Genomic DNA, 23,729 nt, shown 5'->3' with positions numbered 1-23,729 from the left:
TGACAGGGGGAGTGCTATGGTTATCCTCAAAACAAATGATTATCGAAACAAAGTACGTCTATTATTGGAGGATTTCAGTCACCAGGTTCTTAAACGAGGTTTGACATCGGAAGACAGGAAAACTGTTAAAGATCGCTGGTCTTTATGACGAACTTTTGTATAATTTGAGGCCAAGAACACCTAGCTCACTCAGCATATATGATCTTCCTAAAACAAGAAAGGATGGCATACCACTAAGAGCGATGTGTTATCAGCTTTCCTACATACACTGGGCAAAGTATTTATCTAAATTATTGGCACCTATAGTTGGCCACTACAGGTTACATATTAAAAACTGTCAAAGGTTTGAGGGTCTGATCACGGAGGTGAAGACAGCCCCAATAAAATCACGCTTAGCCTCGATGTCATCGACCAGTATAAGAAACGTTAACTCCATTGACCACTCATTTCTGTCTTGAAATCTTAAAATTATTCCGATGCACCCTGATGGCTACGTATTATGAAACGACTGCAGGAAAAGCCATAGGGTCACGACTATCATCAGCTAAATTTTTGATGGAGGAGTTTGAGGAAGCATCGAATGCCACCTCCTCCATCGATCCAGGCTCTTCATATGCAACGGCGATACAATCTAGCTGTATGGCAGAAAGGCGCTGCAGCAGTTCACTAACCACATGAACAGTACGCATCCAAACAAACGCTTTACGGTTGAGAAGGATGAAAAGATGTAACTCTCAGATGCGTTGCTTGAACAAAGAGCAGATGGTCGACTTGGCCATTCTGTGTACCGAGAACCGACTCACACAGACGTAATCTCAATGGGTGCAGCTTTCATTATCCAGCACAGAAGAGAGCAATGCAGAACAACGTAACGCAGAGAGCCAGGACTATTTCGGACAATGGCCATCTCGGCTCGGAGACGAATCTTCGGACGAAATTGTTCAGAGGGAACCAGTATTCAATGCATGACATTAGGTCATTCCGCTCGAGAAAACCAAAACGTGATATCGTTCAGCAAAGCCACGAGGACCAACACAAGGGAAGTTCTATTCTGCTATGCCATAACCAGCAAGGTATGCGTAATCCTAAACGGGCAAGGAATCAGACTGGTGTTTCGTCCTCTTAGGAAAAGTAAGGAAATGTTGCGACCCCTTAAAGTCAGTTCCGGCCGACTGCCAGGGATTTATAATATTCCTTGTGAGTGAAGGAGATGATACGTGATTCAGTCTGCACGGACTGTTGCCGATAGCCGCGCTGGACAGCGTCACCTAAAGTGCAAAAATTCTAAAAAATATCGGTGACTAGGGACAGGTTGTATGTCTGAGCATACAAGAATTCTGTTCCACGCTTCGAGCTATTGGACTCTGCGGTTAAATAAGCAGTGGAGATTAGCCGCTGTCATAAAATCTTCAATGGATACAACAATCATGTACTTTCAAATACATGGAATCGTGCACTTAATAAAGACGTCACAGGAGAACTTCTCGTAGTTTACTACCCAATACGAGTGACGGCGTGGCAAGCGAAGCTGGATAGAGTATGCCAACATAATCCATGGACATAGAGGGTGTCATCTGAGTAAGCGCTATTTCCTTGATGTCATCATGACGTAATGCAGCCAATCACCTGCGCCTCTGAGATCGTCAGCTTCGCTACAATCAGACGATGCCTCTAATGACGATGATGGAGATAATCACCGAAAGCTTGGGATTTTATGGAGATTTGATGCATCACTTTTACCGAGAACTTTTTATCCAAGGCCACCGTCGCGAAAGGCTTCGTAGCCACACGATCATAATGTTTCTTCGCATCAGTTTATATGCTGTTAACAATCCGCAAAAGTCGATGCCTGTCCCTGATGTGCACAAGTTGTTCCCATTTCCGGCAGCAGTTTACTCAAACAGACCACCGGTACTCGCGGTATGTTGGTTTCATTGCTTTTCGTTTTCTTTTACTTCCTTTGGCGAAACATATCTTATAATGGGTGCCCTGAACGTGAAGAAGGAATTGGATTGTCGAGTATATCTCTTCCCACACCCACATATATCTGATGCAGTGTATGTGTGTGTGTGCTTGAGTAAGAGGATAAAGCTGTGTTTGGCGTCATAGACTGTTGCTGGATCTATAGCACTGGAGCCCTTCCTCACTCGCACTAGTATAGCGACCATCACAAAATGTTCTTCTATTACCAACTCAGCAAAAGGGTTAGTATTCGAATCTAGGAGTCACAGGATGCGGGCCTGTGGTATTGTCCTGTCCGTACGTGTGGGTGCGATCGCCCAATAATACGGTCCCATCGAGGGGATAGTTGACAGAAAGCGATTGAAGGGTAGTGGTTTTAAGGCCAAAGAGGGAGAAAAGTGACACGGATAGCGCCGCTGGGGAAAAACTTCTGCGGTAATGTGGGCGGGTAGTAGGGCTACTGGCGGATTTGTGCCAGTAGCGATAGTTGATGCTTGAGCGTTGGGGGTTGTTGGTAGAGAGGTATTACCATTGTAACTGGTCTCTGATGGAGTCACCTGGTTCTGCTGCAGCGTCAGCGTACCTGTAACGTACCGAGTCGTCATACTAGGGTCAGTTTGACTACAAAAAGGCTTCTCTTTGTGTATGGTCGTGTAGGGATTTGTTTGTGACTTGTGTGTTCGGCTTCCCTGCTTGTCTTGAACATAACAGTTTACTGGATGGGCAACCACAGCCAACCTTTTGCATGTTGAATAACAACCGCTTCACCTGTTGTAAATCCTTTATTAAAGGCCCGACTCGTTTCGGAATTTTAAATTACATCATCACGTGGTAATCTGAGGGCAGCTATGTTTTGAAATCCAATCCGTCCATGTATGGCAGTGGCAGCGTTCCGCCCTGGCGCGGGTTTATGTGAGGCACTGTTTACTCTGTACTTTGTTCCTCCCCTCTCCTCCTCCCCCCCCCCCCCCCCCCCGCTTTCCTCTTTGATGAGCGTTTTATAATCTTATCCTTCATCCGATTTGTTCATAGGTTCCAGTTTCATCCCGCGTATTTTAATCCATGATCTCGCGCTTTCCAAAATTTCCCGTATTTTAAAGGAAGGGTTGGGATCGGACTGTAAACATGGCCTAACCACTTAATGTAAGTACTCGCTCTTCCAGACACTTTTTGTCAGTGTCATACGGTCTGCGAAAAAAGTGTTTACGGTCTCCTGCACCTGATGATGTACGAGGGTAATTCGGAAAGTAAGGAACGATCGGTCGCGAAATGGAAACCAGAGTGAAAATCCGATGAATTTTGCACAGGTGTGTTGGGCAGTGTCTCTACTATGCCCGTCGATCGCGTTACTTCGTTCTTTTTAGTTCTGAGCGCACAGGGAGCACATAAAGATACCTAGAACAATAGTGTCTCCCGCCAAGTACGTGGACCTCGTAAGAAATTTCGCCTGGAGCTATGATGCCAACATTACATAAGTGTCGTGCGTTTTCTTCATCAAGACAATTTTCAGCCGCATTCTTCAGGGGCAATGCATCGTTTTCAATTGGAAATGTTTGATTACCCACAATAGAGCCCGTTATTGTCTCTCTCTGAGTTTCATCTCTGCTCACATGGACCGCTGGCTATGAACACAACATTTTGGCACAGACAACGAGGTGTAGGCCAGCGTAGAGAACTGGCGGAAAGCACTGGCGGCTGTCTTCTATAACGAGGGTATTGGAAAGTTGGTACAATGATACGACATACGTCTAAGCCGGATCGGTGACTATGGAGATAAGTAGCTGAAAGTTGTAGCTAACTGTCGCAAATAAAACAGTTTTGATTTTCACTGTGGTTTCCATTTCGCGACCTATCGTTCATTACCTTACGAATAGCCCTCGTAATTTAAAATTACGAAACCGGTCGTGCCTTTAATAAAGAATTTACAGCAGCAGCGTGGTTTTTTTTTTTTTTCAACATTCCCTGCTTGTGTCAATTAGTTGACTGTCTCAGAACAGCTCCCAGTGCTATTCAGATTTGCTGTAATACAGGGGTTCGCCGGAATAGCGTTTTCTGTTTACTTATTTAGTCCTTCCATAGGACTGCAGGCACGGATATACAGTGAGGTACCCCATTATTAGATACGTTTCGCTAACGGAAGTAAAAGAAAAAGAAAAGCAATGAAACTAACACACCGTGAGCACCGGCAGTCTGTTTGAGTAAACTGCTGCCGGAAATGGGAAAAGTGTATGGAACGGTTTTCTTCTGTCTGTGGTTATGAACCAAGTTTCCCAGATTCAAGATAAGGAGTTGTTAGAGTAACTCTAGTTCTTCTTCAGTTGTCGGATGTACACATAATGAGCCGATTACGAAGGTCGGCAAGGAGGAAAGGAAATCAGAACGTGGGTCAAGGAATCATTTTTCATTCGACGAAAACAGCAGACATTATATCGTGTGGAGTTAGAACGGATGAAAGCCACTGGAGGCAAAGTATTCACGGTAGAAATTTATGGCAAACACCTTGCTCTGTTTTGAAAACCGGTGTCACCACGATAAACCGATAACGGAATTAATTATGCAGAAAAAGGAAGCGCTGACTTATTGAAGAGGAACGCAGCCTGTTATCCCGCCGGCGTGCCTCATCGGGTATTCGCGCCGCGTCCCGTCCTGTCATCGACGGCGGCCGCGTGGGCGGCGGCACGCGACACGGCGGCGGCGGTGGGAGGCGGCGGGAGCCGGCGGCCGTAACTGGGACGGCCAGCGCAGCAGCCGCAGCACGGCTCCAGAGATAGCAAATCGGCGGCAGGCGGGGAGGCATCAGTACAGTGCACAGAGACCGTTGTCAAAAATACTCCCAATACACGTAGCTGTGTACGTAGGAGCGCTTAAACCATGAGATAGTTCGCCACTGCAGTGGACGGATCTGCTCTTCTGTAACTTTGCACAATAAATTACCCACTCGTTCTTGCAAAGCTACTATCACAGATCTTATTGCTCTCAGCAAGAAGAGTTTGTTAAAGCGAATTAGCTGCTGCACGTGTGTCGATTGTAAGCCAAATACTCTGTGTGAGTATATGAAAGTACACTACTGTCCATTAAAATCGCTACACCAACAAGAAATGCAAATGATAAACGAGTATTCATTGGACAGATATATTATACTAGAAGTGACATATGATTACATTTTGATGCAATTTGGGTGCATAGATCCTGAGAAATCAGTACCCAGAACAACCACCTCTGGCCGTAATAACGGCCTTGATACGTTTCGGCGTTGAGTCAAACAGAGCTTGGATGTCGTGTACAGGTACAGCTGCCCATGCAGCTTCAACACGATACCACAGGTCATCAAGAGTAGTTACTGGCGTATTGTTACGAGCCAGTTGCTCGGCCACCATTGACCAGACGTTTTCAATTGGCGAGAGATCTGGAGAATGTGCTGGCCAGGGCAGCAGTCGAACATTTTCTGTATCCAGAAAGGCCCGTACAGGACCTGCAACATGCGGTCGTGCATTATCCTGCTGATCGCAGGGATCGAATGAAGGGTAGAGCTACGGGTCGTAACACATCTGAAATGTAACGTCCACTGTTCAATGTGCCGTCAATGCGAACAAAACATGACCGAGATGTGTAACCAATGGCACCCCACACCATCACGACGGGTGATACGCCATTATGGCGATGACGAATACACGCTTCCAATGTGCCTTCACCGCGATGTCGGCAAACGCGGATGCGACTATCGTGATGCTGAAAACAGAACCTGGATTCATCTGAAAAAATGACGTTTTGCCATTCGTGCACCCAGGTTCGTCGTTGAGTACACCATCGCAGGCGCTCCTGTCTGTGATGCAGCGTCAAGGGTAACCGCAGACATGGTCTCCGAGCTGATAGTCCATGCTGGTGCAAACGTTGTCGAACTGTTCGTGCAGATGGTTGTTGTCTTGCAAACATCCCCATCTGTTGACTCAGGGATCGAGACGTGGCTGCACGATCCGTTACAGCCATGCGGATAAGATGCCTGTCATCTCGACTGCTAGTGATACGAGGCCGTTGGGATCCAGCACGGCGTTCCGTATTACCCTCCTGAACCCACCGATTCCATATGCTGCTAACAGTCATTGGATCTCGACCAACGCGAGCACCAATGTCGCAATACGATAAACCGCAATCGCGATAGGCTACAATCCGACCTTTATCAAAGTCGGAAACGTGATGGTACGCATTTCTCCTCGTTACACGAGACATCACAACAACGTTTCACCAGGCAACGCCGGCCAACTGCTGTTTGTGTATGAGAAATCGGTTGGAAACTTTCCTCATGTCAGCACGTTGTAGGTGTCGCCACTGGCGCCAACCTTGTGTGAATGCTCTGAAAACCTAATCATTTGCATATGACAGCATCTTCTTCCTGTCAGGTAAATTTCTCGTCTGTAGAACGTCATCTTCGTGGTGTAGCAATTTTAATGGCCAGTAGTGTATGTGTTTACTAATATACCCTGAATAAATGCTCCCCTTTACACGATCCTTTGAACAAAGAAAGGATTTATAACGCAATCTGACCATTTTTAAAGACATTCAAGAGTACTTATTGCTTACTTTGCACAACGGAAAGAATTATGCGCATACATGAAAGTTTGAGACTCGGGGTCTCAATGCCGTCACTTACTTTCTAACCTGAAAAATATGCAAAGAGTACTCAGAGGTTTCCGCTGTTTGTAGTTCCGAAAAAAACTGTATATTGATTGCAGTTGTGCCTCGCATTAATAAACATTCCTGCTGAAGGCAGAGGGTGGATGAGAATTCATACTCGACTCCTGCGCATAGAAAAAAATCCATTCAATGCCAAGTAAATAGTTATTCCCTAAACTTGAATTTATCAGTGACAAAGGAAGGTAAATAAATTATATATGCTTCAGTTGAATGTATATCACGAATCATAGTCATGGATATAGAGAAGACTGTAGTTTTCCGTGCGTGTTCCACATACCCTGGAAGACCACCACATAAGATGGAACTGCACAATGAAGAATTATTGGCGCATTAGGAAATCTTATTATCATTGAAATAAACGAGAGTGTGATGTATTCAACACGCCTACAATTCGGGTGCACACTGAAAACTCGATTCCGTAAGATGAGCATCGAAAACAGACTACCCCATTGAATAACGAACGTTTGAGAACATGTGAAAGCTCGCTGATGAGCTGAAAATGCTAAAAGCAAATATCATATTGAACTGGGGACCTAGAAACGAAGGAGAGGCTACGTCCCCGCCGTAGCCCTCAGTGCTACACAAACCGACATCAGGCTACAGCAGTCCACTCATCCCACCGCCACCCCACACCGAACCCAGGGTTACTGTGCCTTTCGGCCCCTAGTGGGCCCTCTCAGGAACGTCCAATTCCAGACGAGTGGAGCCCCAATGTTTGCGTGGCACAGTACTTATGGTGTACGCGTACGTGGAGACAGTGTTTGAGCAGCAATCGCCGACATAATGTAACTGAGGCGGAATAAGGGGAACCAGCTCGCATTTGCCGAGGCAAATGGAAAACTGCCTTAAAAACCATCCACTGACTGGCCGGCCCACGGGACCTCAACTCTAGGGGACTGGCACGCCTTCCCGCTTGGGAAGTACTGCGTAAGACCGCACGGATAGCCGCTCGGGCTTAAACAAATATTACGCCAAGCTACCAAATCTCATCACACTTTCCTCACTCGTTACACGAGAATGACAATTAGAAAGCAACTTCAAGGGAGGCTACTACATCAGTCGTCCATAGCAGAAACGTGGAAGTAACTGAGTCGTTCGTAGAAGACCACCCGAAAACGCCCACAGGAATGGAATAGAGTGTTCTGTGCACTTCTAACGGGGCAGAACGCCGACGCCATGTAGTAGCGCTGGCTGACTATTCGCTCGCAGCGCCACTCGCCAAAGAACTTCTCGGCGAACGTATCTTTACTCAACTAGTCAAAGACTGAGCTATCATTTGGCGTACAAAACATCCTTGCAGTATGCTTGCGATTCAGATTATGCAAAAAAAGGATAACTTTGAAAGTTGCAATTATGACACGCGATGAATGCCAGACTGTTCGTTGCGAGCTGTTTATTGTCCTGCAGAAACTCTATATCACTTAGGACATTATTCGGAAGTGCATTGACCTCGTGTCTTGATTGACGGGTCTCCACCAATGCCGGTCTATGCCTAGGCGGGTATTGACATGGAGATGGCATCAAAGTATATACAAGCTACTGAGCCATAATATTTCTCTAAAAATTCGTATAAAATTGAAGCATGATGATGTAAAAATAAAATAAAAAATTTAAGCAAGTGGGACAAGGCCATCAAAATTTCATACCGTGTTGTCACCTAAAACCAGTCTCCATCTCGCCAAAGATTGTCGACGTGTTCAAACACACGGTGCCCAAAGAGCTTCTGTGTCTCGATGCAGAAATACATGCCTGAGGCTTTGGCACCAGCGATCCTCTCGGTAACTCCCCTTTATGCTATCATCATGCCTCTGTAACCAGGCAACGAAAGCCGACACAAATACTTTAGAAATATATAATTAACGCATAGCACGTTGAAATGGACACACTGCAAGTTTTAACGGTTTATTAATGTTCAATACGACACACAAGTCTCGAAGTTAAACACTACTTGCCATGAACCTATCATGGGGGTAAAATTTCGTACAAAGACTTAGCGAAAATCGTTCTTTGCGCGTACCATTTCCGAATGGAAGAGGAAACTGGAGAAACAGTGCACGTACTCCCTTGTACCGTATGTCGTACTGTGGCTAGCAGTGCAGTCGTGCCGACATCGAAAAGTAAAAGGGAAATGAATTCTGGCACCAGGTTTCATAAGAAGATCCAATATGCAGGCGCAGCTCTTGCCCGAAACACCTTTTCCACGGCTGATATGTTGACGATGGTAGAGAAGAAACGAAATTACTGTAGGTGTGAGAACAAAGGAAACCAACCGACACTGAATGAAGGCTTAAAATCCAGACGGCCACATTTCGCACTTGAACAAACACAGCGGTTATGGTTTGACTTATGTCATCCTCGATGAGGCTCACTGCGGGCAAATTGCCTGTTGTTAAGCCAGACGAAGGAAGATTAAGGTTTAACGCCCGTTGGGCGACAAGGTCATTAAAGTTAATGACAGAGCTCCTATTAGACAAGAATGGGACAGAAAGTCAGCAGTGGCCTTGTCTATAGAACTACCGCGGCAGCTATCTGAATCTGGATGGCTAGACCGAGATTAGAACCTTGCTCCCCCAGTACGTGGTTGCAAAGCTTTAAGCACTTCGCCATTTCCCTCGCTAACAGTAGACATCGTTGTGATTACTGTGAGCAGAAATAATTTTACTTTTTGGTACTAACAACGGAAATGGCGCCCTGGAAGGGAAGCTGCAACTTTCACCTGAACTTGAATTGACTCACACCAAGTTTCAGGCTATCATCGATGCCAACAATTGATCGAAACATTCATCGCGCCATGACACAAAACGGGTGAGGACAGTATTATGCTATGCGGGCCACTTACCTGGGTTTCCATGGAATCTGTGGTGGTCATAAACGAAGGCTCCATGTCAGTTGTGGACTACGTGACCATTATTGCGGACCACCTTCGTCCTTTCGTATTAGATGTCTTCCCTGGCGGTGATGGAATCTTCCAGTAAGACAAAATGTGCGTGTGGCTAGGGCCTTCGATCATGTAGACTGATCACTTGGTGCAATTTTAATTGACACCACTTCGGCGACTGCCAGAGAGATTACTGCTCTTGTCACAGACCAGAATCATGCTACATAGTCTCTCCTGATAGGACATCAACACTTGTTGTATACTTTATTTCACAGGTCCGTCTTGATCACACAAAGTTTTACACTTCACTATTACCGGTTTCGGCTACTGCCATCTTCAGATCATAAAATATTCTGATGTAGTATCAACGTCAAACTAAACCTACAGGTACATAGTAAGTGCGCACTTAATATGTACCTACATGTTTAGTTTGACTTTGATACTGCATCAGAATAGTTTATGATGATCTTAAGATGGCAGTAACCGAAACCGGTAACAGTGAAGTGTAAAACTTTGTGTGATCAAGATGGGCCTGTAAAATAAAATGCCAAGAAAATATGATCACGGACTCATTTTCAGACTTTATATGTTCAGTTGACATGTTGTATATATCATTCCTGACTGACAACGTCTGCACACAGCCGTATTACATTTTATTTTCCAATAAAAGGAGGGCAAACCAGGTTTCAGAGCAACAATCACATCTTCAGCCGCATGGAATATTCTTATGAGTCAACAGGAGTAATACAGAAATTACCAAGTACATGGCATGTAAGCAGAAAACTTGTATTTTTGAGCATGTTGAGTATTACAGCTGACAAATCTAACTGATTAATGGAAACATTTACAGTTGTATAATTAGACATTTACTGTGATACGACCGGTTTCGTTCTTACAACGTCTTCAGATTGCTTTAGCACAACTCCGCAACCTGGAGATTTTCTAAGAAGGAAACCGGTCGTAGAACTGTAAAAAATGTAATTTTACAGTTGATGTGGTTTTCATTAATCATCTCAAAATTCGTCTCATATATTCCAAGGCCGCTTGAAAAAACCACTCGCAGAACGGGTCAAAGGTCGAGACATAAGCTCGCCACTAACATGCCCTCACGTATTGCATTTAAACGTCGGCTACAGTGCTCAACGTGGTAAAGAATATGAATTTTCCGTTCAGTGCCTTATACCTGAGAATCACTGTATTATCCTAGGTGATTCGTATAGATATTCAGTGCACCTGAAGATGTGACTGTTCTCCTTGAAGCTCGTTGTACTCTCCTTTTATTGGAAACTAAAATTTAATACAGCTGTATGGAGATACTATGAATCACGAATGTGCTACAGTGATTTGAGGAGCGTGGTAGTTAACATACGCCACCAAATTCGAATCCGATGGTGCATGTCTGGGACTTTAACAGGGGCTAACACCACGCCCACATTCCACCTTACGGCAACTGTGTGACCTGTGCTAGACATCTGCTTTTGCACACCTATAAAAACCTATCAAGTACCAGGTGGTTATAATTAAAGTGGAGCTACTCGTAGAGGTCGAAAACGGTCAGTTATTAATTCCAGTTTGGGCCATTAGGTGTAAATATGGCGCTTTGAATACGAGAAAGACGTATAGAAACGTTTGCATATGTTACGGATTAGATGCTGGATGTAGGTAGAAAAGATCAAACAAATGAGAAAGGCATAATGTTCAGTTTATTATAAACCACCGCTTTGTATGTTGAACATGAGCACCGTAGACGTCGACGAGATGCTGTAGAGCCCCAGATTGGCACCTGGTGGCTAAAATGGGAACTAATTTTTTTCAGCATAAATCGGTTCCGCATTAACGCATTACCTTATTTACCAAGTTTCGCTGCCATACGATAATTACAGCTCACACTTCATCTGTGTAGCTGCACTTTAATTATGACCACCCTGTACTTGACGAACACCTGGCACGCCGAATCCATGCTTTATTTCATTTCAAATGAAGACTTCCTTCAAAGGTCGTGCGCCATGTTTTTCCTCACCCCTGTCTATACCCAAAAATGTCCTCCAACTCGAATGAAACGTGGACGGGATATTTCAGATACGGTTTTAGCATTTGTATCGAATTGCGATAATCGCTTTTACAAGTTTGTCAATGAAGTATGTAAGCTGGACCTGCACAAAAAGTGTGTAGCAAACTAGTAACTGTTATGGCTTTCTCAGACGTGTTGATCCCCTACAGAGCCGTCACTCTGCCAGAGACTGGCGGTGTCCAGGTTCTAGCGCCGCCACTTCCTTCTGGCAGCGTGAAATGTGTGTGTGTGCCTACCAGGTCGGCGGCAGACTCCAGCTGCCGGTATTTACGCAGGGTGTTGTGAATTCCTTGAGACGCAGGTGCGCAGTGCGTAAACCAAAGAGGCCAGCCCACAATAGGCGCTCATTAGCGCACGCACCGCCGACGGCCGGAAGACTATGTCCCTAGCCCCTCCCCGTTCGCACACGAAGGCAGTGTACACAGTTGCTGCTTGATGGAAAAGTCCCAGAACAGATTGGGGAATTTATAACTCAAGCTGCCTGAACAAGATCAATATTTATTCTGTATGTACTAATGGCCATAATAGAAACACGAATAAAATACGAGATAATAATGCATGTAGAACATTTCTCTCTAAACCAACAACACAGAAAATCATTTTCAGGCTTTATCACCTACAAAGTGTTGTATTACTTGCGGTCTAGATTTGATTTTTAAGTCACAGTGCTGCATATAGCGTCGTATATGCGGGATAGAGTGTTGTACCTGTTTTTCCGGTAGTTCAGACTGATTTTAATTTTAGAATAACGGGAAGGAATGCGCGCTAAGGCCGACATAAGCAATTTTCGATATTTTCTAAACTTTTTGTTATTGTCAGACATGAGGCTTCGTTTTTCGAGGTATTTATAAATATTTCGCGTTCCACACATTCAAGTGCTGTAGAATTTATTAAGGCTATTTAGAAACATTGCTAATTCTTCAGGTCCGGAATTTCGTGTTGCGAAAAATTCTATATATTTTTGGAACTATTTATCAATCACATGGACAGTTAAGCCATATTTCGTCGGTCGTCCACCATCTTCTGTCCTGAAACAAAAGATCTTTTCCCGTGGGATATATGATACCAGAAAATGAATTGAATTTCCTTTTTTTGTCTTATCAGTTATAAATAGCTTCTATTTCAAAAAATATCAGGTCTTGCTGAAAAGTATCGCTTCCGAATTTTTTATTCTGTTCTGAGTACTGGTCGAGGTATTACATGTCATGCACAATACTCGGTCGGCTTTCTCGCTTCACTGACTCAAGTTGCAACACCCTGCCGCAAGAGGGCTCCGAATTGTAGCATGTAAGATGGCGGTGTGTGATGTAACAATGTCGGTGCTTGAGATACAGCGTGACACATGAAACACAGCACCTTGGATATCTGTCAACAGTTTCTCTTGAGTTTTGAGCGTGAGGATGATGGGTTGCTTAACAACACTGTGCAGCTGATGAAGGGTGGGTTCCACCATTTTGACCCCTGAGACGATGAATGGAGGTCCGCCGCAGAGAATCTCCGACACCGAGAAACTTCAAAACTGTATTCTGGGATGTCCAATGTGTGTCGCACTTGAAAGGCCTAAAGGCACGACCATAAACTCTGCAAGGTTCTTAGAGACACTCGGAAATTTGAAATTACACATTGGAACAGTTCGTCCGCACACGGAGCACCCTCTCCTTCACCATGATAACGACAGACAACACACAAGCGCTGTGACCTGTGCAACAATCCGGCGCCATGCGTCCACTGTCATAGATCGTCCACCTTACAGTCCTGACTTGCTCCCATCCGATTTTAGTTTGTTTCCAAAACTTAAAGAACACCTACGAGGACTTCACTTTGATAGTGCTGAAGCGGTGCAAGCAGAGGTGAGGGTGTGGCTCCGCCAACAAACTCGAACGCACCTTGCTGACGGTGTCATCAAATTGGTCTCCCGCTGAGTGTTGTTTTATTTAAAAAATGTTAAGAGTTCCCAAATAAAAATTTCGGAAGCATTACTTTTCAGGAAGTCCTTGTATTTAATTGTAACTTGTGTTTGATAATACTTCTACTTAATTAGATTTCACCTACCGATTATTGATGTCTACTAGAATAATTATTTAACACTTAGACTGTCAAATGCGGTATTGACAAGATTTTTCTCGATTACAACGTTTTGTAAAATTCCAGTCGAATATTTGTACCTAGAGACATGACCATGTTGTACCTTGTAATATATTTTCACATTTGGAAAAACTTAAATTCTCAGTAGCAATTTTTGTAATCTTGGAAAAAGAATGCAGCACATACAACATGAATGCAATCATTTACAAACGGAATAAGAAAATATATTAAGCTTCCACTATATGCGAAGGTCTGAGAAGCTTACCGAGGTACACACTCTCACCTGCCACCTAAATGCGGGGCAGCCGTGAGGTCTAGGGGGCTTGCCAGGGTTCGCGCGGCTCCCTCCGTCGGAGGCTCGATTCTCCCTTGAACATAGGTGTGACTGTTTTCCTTAGCGTAAGTTAGTTTAAGTTAGATTAAGTAGTGTGTAAGTCTAGGGACCGATGACCTCAGCAGTTTGGTTCCACAGGCACTAACCACCGCTGCGGAAATGGAATCACACACTTCAAATGGTTCAAATGGCTCTAAGCACTATGGGACTTAGCATCTGAGGTCATCAGTCCCCTAGACTTAGAACTACTTAAACCTAACTAACCTAAAGACATCACACACATCAATGCCCGAGGCAGGTTCGAACCTGCGACCGTAGCAGCAACGCGGTTCCGGACTGAAGCGCCTAGAAACGATTGGCCACAACGTTCGGCATCACACACTTAATGACAAGTGATGAGGGAAGAAGGTAGCTAAAAGAATAACGCAATAATTCTGTCGTGGAATTTTCGGAGGAACTAGTCTGGAAGTATTCAGAAAATCAGTAAACCACTGCATAAGAATCAATAGATGTGGTATTCAGTTCCATTGTAATTAATCATCCCCAGTGTGACACTTCGTTTGGTTTTATGAAATGGATGCTTGAGACTTTCGTCTTTTGTTACTTCTCCATGAAGAAAACTGCTTCTGACATTTTATAACATAGGTTCACATGTCGTCAACACCATTTCTCTGTCGTCACAGTAACAGGGCAAACACATTAAAATATTGCTGATGTGGTCTACTACTTCTTGCTAACCGTCTTCTCACGTATCTATTTGCAGCTGAAAATACTCGGCCAACACTATTATTACATAACTGAGGCTTCGGCATCACAAAGTAAATACAAGTACGGTACGCTATGCTATCGACCAACATCTTCTACCATAGTCCATACTCCTGCTTCCTCTAGTTACGTTCATTTTGGAAGTAAGTCTACTTATGGAGGTTGGTTGTATCTAATGAAGTTCGGAACTGCCTTACTGACTAAAGCATGCCATTTGCTAACGTTACATGATTATCAAATCTAACACAAACCGAGATATCTTAAATGTGAAAGTGAAATTAATGTGGATGCCTAAAGACGTCGAAATTTTTCTTCGCGATTTATGTGTCGTGTCCTTAAATGTATCTCTGTAGTAGCTGATACAGTTATCCTCATGTCTTGTGTGACGCTATATTTGCGTTGTCAACGGGAAACGGTGGAAAGTGAAATCACGAGTCGGTATGCTGGCTACACCTCTTTATCAAGAAGTCCACCTTCGTGGCTCAGTGGTCAGCTTGTCTGGCTGCTACGAGGATTTCCGATACTACTAGGTATTTTTTCATGATTCAGGGACTGGAATGAGGTGAACTCATCCACCCGATGCCAACTGAGGAACTACATGAGTGGGAAATAGCGGCTCCAGAGTCAAGAAACCCTACAACGGTCGGAAGAGCGGTGTGCCGAATCACCTCATGTCCATCCATACTGCATCATAATTACGTCATTGGCAGAGGATGACACGGCGGTCGGTCTATCCTGATTATTCCGTCTGGAACAGAAAGCGGAGCTTCTTTCTTAAAGAAAACGGAAAAAAGCCCCGTCGAGGCGACTGTTGATTTCATTACAGAAGCTACTCCTCCCGAATACTTGCCAGGCGACTGGCAAGTTCTTTTTTTTTATCATTAGTCTTCTGACAGGTTTGACGCACCTAGCCACGAATTCCTCTCCTGTGCTAATCTTTTCCTCTCAGAGTAGATTTCCAAGATTTCTTGCTCCCTACATCCTCAATTATCTGCTGGATATATTCAAATCTCTGTCTTCCTCTACAGATTTTATCTTCTAAAGCTCCCTTTGGCGTCAAGTTATTCCCGCATGTCCTATTATCCTGTCCCTTCTTGTCAGTGTTTTCCACATATTCCTTTCATCGTCGATTCTGCGGAGAACCTCCTCATTCTTCACCTTATGAGTCCACCTAATATTCAACATACTTCTATAGCAGCACATCTCAAATGCTGCTGTTCTTTTCTGTTCCCTTTTTCCCACAGTCCATGTTTCACGTACACTGCCGGCCGGAGTGGTCGTGCGGTTCTAGGCGCTACAGTCTGGAGCCGAGCGATCGCTACGGCCGCAGGTTCCAAACCTGCCTCGAGCGTGGATGTGTGTGATGTTCTTAGGTTAGTTAGGTTTAATTAGTTCTAAGTTCTAGGCGACTGATGACCTCAGAAGTTAAGTCGCATAGTGTTCAGAGCCATTTGAGCCATTTTTCACGTACACTCTCAGTAATTTCTTCCTCAAATTAAAGACTATGTTAGATATTAGTAGACTTCTCTTAGCCAGGAATATCCTTTTTGCCAGTGCTAGCCTTTGCGCCAGTGCTGGTCTGCTTTTTATGTCCTTGTTCCTTCGTCATCGATTATTTTGCTGCGTCAGTAGCAGTATTCCTTAACTTCATCTACTTCGTGATCAGCAATTCTGATGTTACGTTTATCGGTATTCTCGTTTCTGCTGCTTTCCTATATTTACTCTCAATCTATATTACGTACTCATTACACTGTTCATTCTATGAAATACATCCCGTAAATCTTTATCACTTTAACTGAGGATAGCAGTGTTATCAGCAAATCTTTCATCTTGAATTTTAATCCCACTCTGGAATGTTTCTTCTGTTTCCATCATTGCTTCTTCGGTGTATTGATTAAACAGTAGGTGTGAAAGAGTGCACCCCCGTCTTACACTATTTTTAATCCGTGCACTTCGTTCTTGATCTTCCAGTCATATTGTTACCTTTTGGTTCCTGTACATACTGTATACTGCCCATCTTTCCCTCTAATTCACTCTTGTTTGTTTGGAACATCTTGCACTGTTATAAACCGCCGAACACTTTTTCCAGGTCGACAAATTCTAAGAACGTGTCTTGATTTTTCTTGAGTCTTGCTTCCATTATCAACGGTCTCCAGCAACCTTAAAGTCCTTATTAACAGTGTTACCTGGCGCCAATACGTGATAATCTGTGGGAAGATGTGGATTTAGGGCCACAACACGGCTGTAATGTCAGGTGAAGAAGAACAGCAAAGCACTGCCTCCCCTTTCCCTCTACGCCACATTGTGATGTAAATTTCTTCGACCTTCGGAATCTGAACCGGCTACCTCCGAGACAAAATTTCTGTAACGTGTGATAGCGTTGTAGGCTACGGAGATGACAGAAAGATTACAAGTGGCCGCTCAGATATTGTAACTTCAATTACTGTGTCATTCGCCACTTTCTCTCCCTCTCCCTCTTTCTCTCTCTCTCTCTCTCTCTCTCTCTCTCTCTCTGTCTCTCTCTCTGTCTGTCTCTATCGAGCGAGGTGACGCAGTGGTTGGCATACTGGACTCGCATTCCGGAGGACGACGGTTCAAACCCGCCTCCGGCCATCCTGAATTAGATTTTCCGTGATTTTTCTAAATCGCTTTAGGCAATTCCGGGATGTTTCCTTTGAAAGGGCACGGCCTACTTCCTTCCCCATCCTTCCCTAATCTGATAGGACCGATGACCTTCTACTTGGTCCCCTCCCCCAAATCAACCGACCATTCTCCATCTCTGTCCCTCCGCCGCGCCCCCCCCCCCCCCCCTCTCTTTAGTATCGTTTGGCCCTTCTTACGGAGTCATCTAGAAAATTTATTTTATTTTAATCTTGCGGCCGGATGTTCTTCCTGTCGTCACAGTCGTCAGCGAATCTGGGACTTTGTGCTTTGTGAAAAGGGGGGGGGGGGGGGGGAGGGCGGAATGGGCAGCATTGTGAGTCATATGTATGTGAACTGTGTAAGCTTTGTTCTGTGTGCTATCTTTTTTTAACTCTTTGAGTGTCGTGTTTTCTGAAGTCGAGATTGGGGAGCGCAAGTATTTGCCTATAGGAAAGTGGAAAAGCGCCTAGAAAGGACACAAAGTGTGGACGGTGTACCATATTAACAGAGCAGTAGTCGTCAAACCACCATGCGAATTCGATCCAGGTCTGTCTCATCTCCCTGTCTCGTCCTGCTTAATTACACCGTCACGTATATCATTACTGACATTTTTAACTGTCAAAAAGGGGCAAAATCATTCTCGGAAAATCGCTATTATTCTATAAACATTGAAATCTCAGCGTAAATTTAAGAAAATTTAGGCCTTCAGTAAGAGTGAAGTATTCACATATCAGTGCTAACGTGGCGGATATCGGCGGTGCGCTGATTACGGCAGCTTGGTGTACAGTAGCAGGCAGGGTATCGCAGACGACAAGAGGCGGGCCGGGCGGCAGGAAATGTGCTCCATCACGCCGCACCTGAAGGGGGAACACTTGCGCCGCTGTGCAAGCAGTGTTGTGCAAACCAGACCCGCAGCACACAAGAGCGGAACCTCCCGCGCACCTGCGCGCCGGCACGACACCAAACAAACGAACTGCCGGTCATCCTGCGTCTGCTGCCACTCTTCATCTCGAAAAACAGTGGTACCAGCTAGAGTCACACTCACAAGAGAATATACGCTTGTTTTCGTAAACATTGTTAACTATCTCCTCCATAGCCGCGGCTTTGGATACGAACTCATGGAGGCCTCAGTTCCCACCTCCTCCCCCCCCCCCCCTCCCCCCCATCCTCTCGCTGGCAATACGTAAGCTCACGCAGCGAGATGTACTGTACGAAGACTGGGGATACTGGACGGAGTGACAGGACCCAAGTAAAGCGTTGGCATGGTATCGAACTTAGGAAAGAGAGCATGGACCGCCGTGGGTTGGCTAATCGGTACACGTTCAATGAGAGACCGCACAAGTCTCCTACCGAGCGAGGTGAAGCAGTGGTTAGCATACTGAACCCGCTTTCAGGAGAACTACAGCACAAGTCTCTGCCAGGCCATCCAAATTTAGGTCCTCCGTGATTTCCCTAAATCATTTAAGGCAATCGCCGGGATCGTTCATTGCAAAGGGCACGGTCGATTTCCTTCACCATCATTCAGCAATCTGAGCTTGTGCTAGATCTGTAATGATCTCATTGTCGACAGATCGTTAGATTCTACTCTTTCTCTCCTTCCAGCCTTCTGGCATCCGGTTTCAGCTAGGTTTTCTGGAATTTCACTTGGCAGTGAGGCAAATACAGGAGCTATCTCCCAAAATCTCTCTAAACTTACTTCCGTCTGGGAGATATTCCCTTCTTCTGCTCCGTCACCACACTTTCTCAGTTTCACAGTACAAAATAACAAAGAAGATACGAAAGAAAACAAAAAGAAATGGCTGCAAACAGCACCCTCTGAGGAGAACGAAATTTTCTAAAACAAAAAGAACTACCGATAACAATCTATGGATGTAAGCAGTTGACTAACTCTGTTAATGTCTGCCATGCTTCTCCTGTCAGTCTCCCAAATGCATCAGTTTAAATGTGCCTATTGTTTCGCTAAAATCTTCTCGTCTGTTCGGTTATGAGCTTCAGCAATCAATGACTTACATCGTCGTTAGAGGCAAATTATTGACTGCTTGTACTTGATGGCATCCCTTGTAGACAAAGAGCAGACAGCCCCTGGAATGACACGGATTTAGATTACGTAATTTGAATATCTATGGAAAATCCACCGTTGTGCAATCAGACGCCACGGTGTCGAGTGCCCATGCATTCGGTCCACTGTCTCCGTACCAGCCCTCCCCCTGCGCCTCATACGTGCTTGTTGCGTCTCAGTGCCCGTCCTCTCTGCGACTTGTAAGTATCGTCCGTTATACAGATGATAAGCGAAAACATTATAAGCAGTACCCAACGCAAGACTGCATGCAGCCTGTAGATGTAGCCGCAACGTGACGCAGTAAAGAAAGTATATAAGCGGAGCAGAGACGAATGGGGAAAGGCTATAGCGTAGATACGGATTGAAAATGGGGAAATCCAGTGACTTAAGCGACGCTGACAAAGGGCAGGTTGTTATGGTCCGGAATCTGGGAACAAGCATCTCTAAATCGGTGAAGTTGGTTGGCTGTTGGCATGCTGCCGGCCGAAGTGGCCGTGCGGTTAAAGGCGCTGCAGTCTGGAACCGCAAGACCGCTACGGTCGCAGGTTCGAATCCTGCCTCGGGCATGGATGTTTGTGATGTCCTTAGGTTAGTTAGGTTTAACTAGTTCTAAGTTCTAGGGGACTAATGACCTCAGCCGTTGAGTCCCATAGTGCTCAGAGCCATTTGAACCATTTTGTTGGCATGCTACTGCCCTGAGTATCTACGGAAAGTGGTTGAAGGACAGAACGGCGAAGACACAAACTTTTACGATCTGTGAAGCAGGATAGGCCGCTATCTAACCATTTAGAGGATAGAGTGCAATGCTGGTGGACGCACGTGTGTTTCGGAGCGTACTCGTCTGCTCACCCTTGTTGAACACCGAACTTCGCAGCCGACGATTCCTATGTGCTCCCGCATTGACTCAATGACATCGTAAGTTACTAATGCAATGGGCGTGGAATCATTTAGGTTGGACAGTGAAGCAATGGAATGGGTCACCTGATCGTAAGAATCAGGTCTCTGGCTACAGCTGGAAGATGGGAGTGTGCAGACACGCCATCTTCGAGACGAACGGCTGAGCCGAACATGAAACATGAACCGCGCCGTGGACAATGGTCTCTACGGACAATATTATGCTGTGGGGTTTACGGACCACCTACATCCATTAATGCTTGACCTCATCGCCAACAACAATGGCATCTGCTAGCAAGATAACTGTCCGTGTCACAAGGCCGGAATCGTCCTACAGTGGTTTGTGGAGCATCTAAGTGAATTCAAATTCCCGTGATATGAATCTGACGGGGACGCTATGTGACGCCAGCTCCGTGCCTACACCGGCTCATAATTTACGGGTATTGCAGAACGCCCGGAAACTTCCCAAGGACTTGTCGAATCCCTGCCACGAGGGGGGAGGATGCTCTTCTCCGAAGAGAACAGATTCAGTCTATGATTCTGAACGTACCATCATACATAATGTACCAGAAACATTTTCGAACGTCATCGTTTTGGTGGTCCAGGTGTTAGGTGTGTGTGGGAGCATAATGTTACATAGGCTGCGTACCGATCTCCAAACCTTTGAACGTAGTACTCTCCTCGTACAACGTAATTGTGACACCTTCCCAATGAGCGTCTTTCCAGGGATGCATTCGTCCCTGGCCACATTTTTATGGACGACCGTGCGCGACTGCATCGAACAGCACAGGTGGAGGAGCTCTTGACAGAGCATATTCGGCGAATAGAATGGCCTGTCCATTCCCTCGATTTAAATCCCATCGAGCACGTGCTGGAGTTTGTGATGCGTTGGGGATACGTACTGCAGCACGACCACATGTACCAGTGACCATCCATCGCTTGTCAAGCGCGCTGCTGGAGGAATGGATGGCCCTACCACAACAACTCTTTACCAGTCTTGCGGCCAACAGGAGAACAATTCGCAAATCACGCATTGCCGTCCGTGGTCGTCACACATCCTATTACGGTCTAATTCTCGTCTTTCGTAACGTCCAAGGGGCTATCGTAAATCGTGGTGGCTTGAGTGTAACTTTATCTTTGATGAAAAGTGCTATTTCGGGTTTGTGTCTTTGCGTCTTGCTTTCATTTGCCTTCTGTGCTCTACTGTAGCACTTCTTTCTATATGTGATCCAAGGCTCATCGAGCTGTGTTACTTGGCAGTGACACGTCATGAGAAAGTTACTTTGTCCTTATGTTTTACACATTAGTGCGGAAACCTTGCTGAACGCTGTTTCCTCGTACATAGCAACGATTTGTTTACAGTGGAAAGACATTCGTCCAAAATCCGCTTCATTTGCAACAAAGATTTATTTTGGAAAGCGAGTTTAATAATGTCCGCCGCTCGTGGTCTCGAGGTAGCGTTCTCGTTTCCCGAGCACGGGGTCCGGGTTGGATTCCCGGCGTGTTCAGGGATTTTCACCTGCCCCGAGATGACTGGGTGTTGTTGTGTCGTCTTCACGATCATCATTCATCCCCATTACGGTCGGAGGAAGGCAACGGCAAACCACCTCCATTAGGACCTTCCTTAGTACGGCGGTGCGGGTCATCCACATCGTCCCCCTACGCTCTGTCAAGAAGCATGGGACTTCATTTCCAGTTTGATAATAATCCTACCTATCATCTGGTTCCACGGACATATACTACAGCGTACGTTTGGCTTAAAATGAGAAAATATATCAATAAGGAAACAGTGTGGCGTACGCTTCAACTTTCTGTTCTTTATGTCCTGAAAAACTCAATTTTATGAATGGTTCATTCGAGCCCTTACAGTTCATTATGTCTATGGTTACCATACATCCGCATGGAGAGCTGCATCAAACCAGTCTCAGGACTGAAGACCACAACAACCATACATCCTGCGTATTTCATTAAAACATTTGCATGCCTGAAATCAGGGTACTTTTGATCTACGCTATATAGAGTAGGCTCATTAGTTACATCGGGTCATGGACTGAACGGCTGATCCCGGCGGAGGGTCGAGTCCTCCCTCGGGCATGGGTGTGTATGTTTGTCCTTAGCATAATTTAGGTTAAGTAGTGTGTACGCTTAGGGACTGATGACCTTAGCAGTTAAATCCCATAAGATTTCACACTCATTTGAGCATTTTTTGAGTTACATCGGCTGTGGTAGTGAGGAAGTGACAAATAACATTTGACACTATTCTACTTCTTCGTGAACAATGGAAATATACTCATCGATAACACTCAGTTTTCTTGACCCCTACATCAACGATGTTCACGTCCGTTTTCGGAAAATAAATTATATGCGTCTGGTAGAATTATTGTGGCTTCCGATATATTTAATAATCCAACGAAACACTTTATTTACAATAACTTCGTTCTGGTGCCCCTCATTTCTACCCTCTATTTTTCTCGGCCGGTTCACAATGATATGCAACTGGGCATGAACACTGTATTGATATGTGTATTAATAGCAGTGTGTAATTGTTCCTTACCTTCGTATCATACTGGACACGAAGGGTTTTAAGGGGCTTCAAACACGAAACACACCCCATAAAACTGATTGTGCCACAGGACTAATTGTAGTGTTCTTGGAAACCTTACTTTGACATTGTCGACGAATGTATACAAATCTTAAATGCTTGCCAGATATGTGTATAATTGTATTACAACAGCTAACGAGACACTTCAGTTCATAGTCGTCAGTTTCGTTGTCTTCGAAGTCTTTTGCAAAGGATCCTCTCTCTCTCAAGGACTGCGTAGAACACTCACAGCAGATTTAAGCTCTACTAAAAGTGTTGTAAAGGTATTTCGCAGAAAAGAGAGCATACACATTGCTCAGCTTTCGGCGACAGTCAATGACCAAAGACATTACACTAATAAACATTGACCTTGATGTTTGTACACTATATTAGAAGCAATGTGTGGCGCTAACTTTGGATGCGTCCGTCTTTTTGCCGACAGTGCAAGCAGTGCGGGAAGTCGTTCAAACGGTCGTCGACGCTGTCGACGCACCTGCTGATCCACTCGGACACGCGGCCCTACCCCTGCCAGTTCTGCGGGAAGCGCTTCCACCAGAAGTCCGACATGAAGAAGCACACCTACATACACACAGGTGAGTCTCCTCTGCAAGCTGCTGCGCGCGCGACCTCTGCGAGAGTGCTGAACGATGAGTTATTGTGATCGTTTCATAGCTTTGGTTACTGATAATAACTTGACACCAGTGCCTATGTGTTTAATTTGTACACCACAGCAGTGAAGATGATCACTATGTGATTGGAAATTGA

The 23,729-nt window shown here is 45.1% G+C and overlaps 1 protein-coding gene across 1 annotated transcript in view; it reads left to right on the top strand.

Annotated features, from left to right (window-relative positions):
• Positions 1–23,729, top strand: part of LOC124616364 (zinc finger protein GLI4-like) — a 105,348-nt gene that overhangs the window by 30,636 nt on the left and 50,983 nt on the right. The window contains exon 4 of the mRNA XM_047144673.1: positions 23,407–23,557. Coding sequence (XP_047000629.1) covers positions 23,407–23,557 — 151 coding nt within the window. The remainder of the gene's footprint in view (positions 1–23,406; positions 23,558–23,729) is intronic.

The sequence above is a fragment of the Schistocerca americana genome, chromosome 5 (genome assembly GCF_021461395.2).
Source record: "Schistocerca americana isolate TAMUIC-IGC-003095 chromosome 5, iqSchAmer2.1, whole genome shotgun sequence".
In the NCBI taxonomy this organism is placed as follows: Eukaryota; Metazoa; Arthropoda; class Insecta; order Orthoptera; family Acrididae; genus Schistocerca; species Schistocerca americana.
Note: the sequence above shows the minus strand (reverse complement) of the source record. Positions and strands in the feature narration are given on the sequence as shown.